The 7,883-nt window shown below is 34.5% G+C and overlaps 1 protein-coding gene across 5 annotated transcripts in view; it reads left to right on the forward strand.

Annotated features, from left to right (window-relative positions):
* QSER1 (glutamine and serine rich 1) overlaps positions 1 to 5,799 on the forward strand; it is a 45,818-nt gene extending 40,019 nt beyond the window's left edge. For all 5 annotated transcript variants that reach the window (XM_034417159.3, XM_087878198.1, XM_034417157.3 and 2 more), the window contains exon 13: positions 930 to 5,799. In XM_034417159.3, the coding sequence (XP_034273050.2) occupies positions 930 to 1,070 (141 nt within the window). In that variant the 3' untranslated portion in view covers positions 1,071 to 5,799. The remainder of the gene's footprint in view (positions 1 to 929) is intronic.
* Positions 5,800 to 7,883: the final 2,084 nt, after the last annotated feature.

The raw sequence follows: 7,883 nt of genomic DNA on the forward strand, positions 1-7,883 counted from the left end.
GTTTTGTATTTAATGAATCAAGTTTTACAGATTCCAAAAAGAGTGCTAGTTTGGTGTCATAGTTAAGAGATCAGGCTACAAATCATGAAACACTGAGTTCTAGTCCCACTTAGGTACAAAGGACTGGGTACCTTGGCTCAATCATTATTTCTCAGCCCTAGAAAGGCGCCAATGTCAAACCATTTCTGACATTGTCCAAGAAAACTGCTAGGACAAGTCCAGATAGTTGCCAGGAATCAAATATTGATTCAAAGACACACCCACACACACACACACTTGTAAAAATGTCTTATGTCATGGTAACACGAGATACATAATACTTATGAAACCTGAATGAATGTAGATCTCTGAGGCAAGGTGGATTAAGAGAACTGAAAAACATTACTTATGGTCTTATTGAGTCCTGTGTGTTCATTATCTTAAACAATTCTGGATAATGTGTAAACCTGAAGTGGAATATAAATTTTGCACAAACGAAAAAAGTTTGTTTTTTAATATCTGTTGATGCTTCAGGAGTTTACAGCTGGGGATAATGAGAGTTGTGATCTAACAAGATATATTAAAAATATTGGAGATTCTACTGTAGCAGGTATTCTAATAGCTCTTTAGAACATCAGGAAGCATACTTAGAAAATCATTGAATAACCCTGAACTTCATTTATACTAAGGTTACCTCTGTCACTATAGTAAGTGTAATATACTCTCACAGACCCTAGGACAGGAGTGTCAAACTGGCGGCCTGCATCATGTGCAGACCACACCCACTCCAGCTCCACAAATGGGAAAAAGTCACAAAATGTCACATGATGGCAATGTGACATGGCGAGTTTGACACCCGTGCCCTAGGAGAATGCATGCATACATACTCAGAGTACTAGGAGAAATAATAGAAAGCTAACTGTGTGACATTTAATTTGTTCTCTCAATAGATTTCTTCCGTTCAAAAAAAGAATGCAGATCTAGGTCAAGAAGAAATTGTACAGCAGTGCATGAAAAATATAAAATGGATAGAAGATCTCTTTGAGAAGTTTGGTGAACTTTTGAACCATGTTCAGCAGAAATGTTGCTAACAAATATTGATCCAAATGTGACTTTTTTGTTGTTGTTCTGTTCTATTCATCATAATAAAAGCAAAGGCTGATAGGCTGGTCATGCCAAGCACTATTCTAGGTCAAAAAAAATCATGGTATTCTGGGTTCCTTGGATTCTAATAAGAAAAAAAAATGCTGCCAAGCAAATGGAACTACAAACAAACCTGCATTTTTTACTTGGAGAATATTTTTTCCTATTTTGTAAACTTTTGTTTTGAAATAACTTAGGTTTATTTTTGACAAATGATCGAAGCATGTACTTAAATATATATATTTTGGCTATGATTGAAATAACTTTTTAAATATCATGCCATTTTTTTTTTACTCTGAACACTAGGAAGAGTCACAGTGATGGTAACTGTGACTGAGCTCAAGTAGAGTCTCGAACATTTTGCAGAGAAATCTTAATAGGACAAGAATTACTGTGTGAATAACCTCCATCTACATTCAAGAATACCATTCTCCTTTATGGACTCCAATTACTGATGTTATGTTCAGGAAACTCAATATGGATTTGGTGCAATCCTATGACTGCTATTTTGTGACAGATTATATTGTAATAAAAACAATTACCTTAATTATTTTCCCTAGGTCTTGAGGAAAGACATATTTTTTCTTTACATTTGTGTCCTTTATTTTTCCCTTTTGGAAAGAAATCACTTGTACATTTTATCCCACAAATAGTTGTATTTTTCAGAGGAAAAAGTATTGTGGCTTAAAATTGTTTCATATACCCTTGTAATACATTTCCAATTGTTTTCTTGTTCATTTTATATATTAATTTCATATTGTAAAGTATGTATCTTGAGATTATCTTTGTTTATACAGGTTTGCTTCAGTGTTAACCATGAATGAGACATATTAGACTTCATAAGTTTGCTTTATGTATGGTTATATTGACAGATTGCAACTTATTTTCTGATAAATGAAATGATTTTTGTCTTAAAACTGCTTGATTAATAGAACATTTCAATAAACAGCTACTACATTGGTCTTCAGTAAAGTGAGGATTAGCAATTGACCAGGCTATATGCAGTGTTGAAAACAATTAAGTTTTTTATTTTTGTTATTTAGAATTGGTAATGGCAGAACTGTTTGTTTCTTGGTGCCTTTTCAGAATCTCAGGCATCTTTTGTAAATGACTTTCTCTGATTAATTATTTTTCAGTAGGAATCAGTAGTCCCACTTAAGTTACAAATGGGCTATACTTGCATCAATAGGAAGATTTTTTTTAAATTTGCTAACAGAATGCCTTACCTCAGCCATTGATTCAATATATGCAGGACTTGTTATTTAGATTTTGTGAAAGTGAAGATCCTGTACTTCCATCAAATAATATATAAAAACAATTCATTTCTCTTTTCACTGCCATTTAGTGCCTTAATTTCAGCCAAGAAAGCAGGTGTCCTCATTCACTAGCCAATCAGGATATTATTATATGTAGCATGATGTATTTTCTTTAGTTATACATGTGTTCATGCACCTTAGATATGTAAAATGCAATGAAGGGCTGTGTTCATGAGCAATTAAACTAGGATTTCAAAATATCAAAAGACAGCATTTTGTTATCTCGATGTGTATGTTACGTTGGACAACCTGTATATTTTCAAAATATGTTTTCATGTTATTGGAAGTAGTATTCATTTCATTCCTCTGATGGGTTCAGTCAAAATACTGATAGAAATTGCTAATTGGACTTAAAGATTCTATTACTGCACTTGCCTTGAAAAAAGTCAAGTTGTGGTACTATAGCTATGAAGCTAGAGTTAATGCCTTGTGCTAAGATTAAGCTGAAACAAAGAAAACTACCGGTATATCATGGCTTAGCACAATATGTTAATTCAGTCCAAATATACTGCATTTCCACTGATCCTATGGAAAATTTAAAGATACATAATTATATATTATTAAGACTAAATTTTTGATTTCCTGCTTAAGAAAAATTTGTCAAATGCATTTGGTTACAAGCAATAAACCAGCACTACTTGAAAGTGGGAACTTAGCATATGCATATTTACTGGAAATATACTTCATTCTTACCTTATAATTGCAATCTTATATTCATCTGGATACAAATCCCATTTATTCATAGGAATTTTCCCCCCAAATCAGTAGGACAGTAGTATACGAATACTGTTCTGTATTTTTAAAAAATAGAACTTTTTTTTCTGCTACAGATGCAATAGCCTACTTATTTGGGACGGGTATTTAAAGAAGACATAGCTTCCATATTAATTTCTAAAATACCAGAAAATATTTCAATTGAAGGTTTATAAATGTTATCCAAAATAGTTCTTATCCATCAATTTAAAATATATCTTGAAAAAGGCTTATAAATAGAAGTTGTAGGTGGACTATGACTGGTTCGTCAATTATAACATATACTAAACTAACAATTAACACAATGGACTTAGTTGATAAAACTTAAGAAATGTGATTTTTTAAAATATTTCACAGCCCTATCATTTCACTTCTCACCAATTCTTAAACCATCTTTGAAATTTGTATTCATTCAATAAACTAAAGAGACTTTCAAGTTCTAATTTCAGACTGCAGTCTTATAACAGTCTCTTCCATTTTATTAAAACCAATAGAACTTACTATTGGTTAATCTAGATGTAACTATACTGCTGTGTCAGATTTCTGTTTTAATTTTAGGTGGCAATTGTCAAAGGATGGGGAAGAGCTCAGGATTATGGAAGTAAATATACAAATTTTTGTGTTTTAATAAATCAGATTTATTAAAAAGATTCCTCCAATTAAAATGACCTCAGTGTTTCACACAGAAACTTAGTACAATATTTGAGGAGATTGTTATAAATTAATTTATGCAAATTATTTATGAGGCCTGTTGAGTTTTGTCATAGAAAAGAAAATGCATTTTGAAAGACACCTATTGCCTTAGGTGGCGTCATATTTTGGGAATAAATTTGTGGTGAGAACCAAAAGTGTTTCTGGTACTATCGCTCAGTCATTGAACTTTTTGTTTTTAAGTTAAGTTTAAATTTAACTTTATTGTCATTGTATGTATATACAAAGTATACCCATGCAACGAAATTCACTTAACACCCAAAGACCAGGCCCAATGCACATAACAATCCCCAAACACACCCCTACCCACCACAAATTCCCCACCCCTGAACCACCCAAACATCCACACAACAGACGCAAGTAAACTCACTGATGATGGCCCTTTAATTCATTGTTGAGTGCAATTATCGCTCTGGGATAAAAACTATTCAGAAAATGTGTGATCCGAGTTTTAATTGTTAATCTTCTGCCAGAAGGCAACAGTTCAAAAAGATTGTAAGCAAGATGGGAAGAGTCTCTGAGAATGTTATGCAACTTTCTCAAACAGCGAGATGCAAAGATGTCATCCAGGGCTGGTAGCTGGAGCCCAATGATATTCTGGGCAGTTTTAATGATTCTCTGTAGAGCTTTTTTATCTGCTGCAGAACTGCTCCCATGCCATGCAAGAATGCCGTATGTCAAGACACTCTCAATGGTGCTGCGATAGTAGGACAGAAAATCATAGTAAATTTAATCAGATCTCCAGTATTTACTGAAATATATAGAAACCTGTCATAGTAGATGCCACAGCGTTTATTCAAAAAGTGCAAACAATAGGATAACAGCAAATGAAAGAACAAATATGTAGCAACAATACATTTTATTTTCATTCATTTATTCAAATCTAATTTTTGCAATTTATTTTTATCCACATCTACATTTGAAGGATATTGCTTAGAGATTTAACACTTAAGTACAGTCTTTATTCTGAAAAAAAGTTCCTTCTTTAGAGAATTATTAGCAGAGTCACAAAAATAAAGTATCTAACAGTGCCTCATCTAAACATTGAAATCACTGAGGTTTGGTTCCAAATTAATCTTTTTAAAGAGTTTTTCTGTTTAAACTGAAGAACTACTGGTAATAATTTTAGGTATTATGCAAGATCAAAGTAGTTTAATTTTCTCAAAGGAACATAATATTCTAATTTCACAGTTTGTTAAACTCTAACATTTGAATTTGCCCTCCAATATAATTTAGCATCTGGTTGCAATGAGAAAACATTAATTGATGTTCTGTATAAAAACGATTACATCATTATTTTGGCATTTCATCAATCACTGTTTTATGTTCTGAATTCTAAAAATGTGAATTACCTGATGTTTTTTATTCCAGATATCACTTGTTTTAACAGAAAAACAAATGGGTTGTACAGCCTGCTCCACCAAAACACAGTATATTTTTCTTTTTCCTTTAATAATATATGGTTAAAAAGAAACTCAAACTGTCTTCCAATAAATGGTTGTCATAGAGAAAATATTTTTAAATATTTAAATTTGTACTACTATTTAAAGTAATTTAAAAAAATGAACAAGCCAAAACTGTTAGGAAACTGAAAATCAGTTTATAGTCATTTATGATTTTGTTGATGAGTGTTTCATGTCATATACTTACATACTTTTTGTGTATTATACAGTGCACATATTTCTTTATCTTTTCCTATTTAAGTTAATGCTCACAAATGCATGGTAATACCTATCCTCTATCTACTACAAACATGTAGGCTAGGATTAATAAAGGATATTTTCTAGCCAGTTTTCATATGGTCCACAATAATGTACAGACTTGTGACTTTTTCATAATTTTTGTATTTTTGATTTGATGTTACTAAATTCATTAAAGTGTATACAGTTTTTCAAAATACTGGGTACTGTTATTGGTTAATGTGGAATGATTGTAATGTCTGAGATAAATGTGCTGTATTCATTAGGGGGAAAGAACCTTGCTGTATTTTGTTAATATGATGTTGCAGTTATTACCAGTAATTAATTTACAGGACTTGCATGGTCACCTATCTCATGCAGGGACACCTGAATAACCCATATTTAAAAACATACCCTTCCCTCTGGTGACAGAACCAAACAACCTCACAGCTAAGCTCCTATCCTAGCCCAATGCTTGAGGGAAGAGCCAGGTATTCCCACCTAAGGGTAGGGGGTCTCTCTGATCACCAGTGAGAGGCTACTTCAAATGACTGGAATGGCCACTGAAAAGGCACATCTTGAAGATCCTATTAGATGGCAATATTTAAGCAAGGGGAGTGCATACATCCTATCCTAGTAGGATGGGCAGATATCCTCAGGGAAAGATGTTCCCACAAGCCTGCCTGTGTCATGTAGCATCTTGAACACACCAACAGCAATGGTGCTGCTCAGATGAACCACAGGATACCCAACTTGCTACATTCTGTACCAATTGCAGCTTACAGTTGGTCTTCCAGGGCAGCCCTGTGTAGAGTACATTGCAGTAATCCAAGTGGAAGGTGACTGAAGCTCAGATGACCACGCAAGGCCATCCAGTCCAGTAATGGGCAAAATTGGTGGATTTGTGCAAATACCTCCCTTAACCATGACTGCCACCACCTCTTCCAGCAGGACCACTGAGTCCAAGAGGACTCCCAAATTGTGCACCAGAGTTGTTCAGGGGAGCATTTCCCTGTCTATAGAGTCAGAGATGCCAATGTTCCTGACCCAGGGTGGCTTAAAAAAACAACCATTGCATTTGCTAGGGTTGAGTTTCTCCCCATTCAGGCCCTTATAGCCTCCAGGCATTGAGCCAGCATCTGAATGGCACCACTTGCCTGGCATGGAGTAGAGATGTATAATTGGGTATCATTAGCATACTGATGATACTGAACACTATGCTGGCGGATGACCTCTACCAAATGGCTATATATAGATGTTGAGTATGAGGAAAGGGAGCCTTGAGGCAACCCACATAATAGGGGCCTAGGGCTGGACTTCTTTTCCAGCACCAGCCCTGACTGATACTGACCCCAGAGAAAGAAGAGGAACCTTCAGGATGCTTTAATTTTGAGTGAAGCTGTTGTTCATTTGATGAAATAAAAAGAAGACAAACCATTAAAACTCAGACCATTTATGCAATGTTTGCAATATAGTCAGTGTTATTTCAGCAAGATTGAAGCAATAGGATCCAAACAGTAGTAGTATTTTTATATTGAAAAGTCTTCCTATTATTTTTGTACGCCTTTATTTCTGATGGTTAAACATAGACAGTTATGTACAATATCAAGGATGCATACCAAGTATTCAACCGTGTGGCAAACTTGTTTGACCTTGGTTATGTGCCACCAAGTTGGTTCAACTCTTAGCGACCACATTGATTTCCTCCATTACAAACTCCAATCTGATCTTTCAGATCTCTGAATAGGGCATCCATGGCCACTGTAACGGAGTCCATCCACCTTACCATTGGTTGTCCTTCCATCTTTCCCAACATTAGTGCCTTCTTTGGAGAACTAGTTCTTCACATAGTATGTCTAAAGTAGGATAAATGGAGCCCAATCATTTGTGTCTGTGAGTTGAATTGTTTGATCTATTTGTTTTCTTATTTCCTGACCACAGAATTCCCAGGAGTTTTCTCCAACACCAAAATTCAAAATCCTCAATACACTTCTGCTCCTTCAATATCCAACTTTTGCTTCTATAGAATATCAAAGGGAATACTATAGCTTTCATTTTTTGATCTTTATAGGTATAGATACATTACAGTATCTGAATATGTTTTACAGGCCTTCATGAATGTTCTGTGCTAGTCAAGTGCTAGCCCGCAGCATATTTCTTGATGTTTGATCCTTTGTGGTTGATGGTTGGTCATAAAAGACAGCAACCATATATCACTAGAATTATTCTATAGTTGGCTGTCACACCTGTCCTCTTTGGCTTGGTCTTCTTTGTATTTAATTTTAGTCATTTTTTCACCATG

The sequence above is a fragment of the Pantherophis guttatus genome, chromosome 1 (assembly GCF_059756535.1).
Source record: "Pantherophis guttatus breed Tessera chromosome 1, ASM5975653v1, whole genome shotgun sequence".
Classification (NCBI taxonomy): Eukaryota; Metazoa; Chordata; class Lepidosauria; order Squamata; family Colubridae; genus Pantherophis; species Pantherophis guttatus.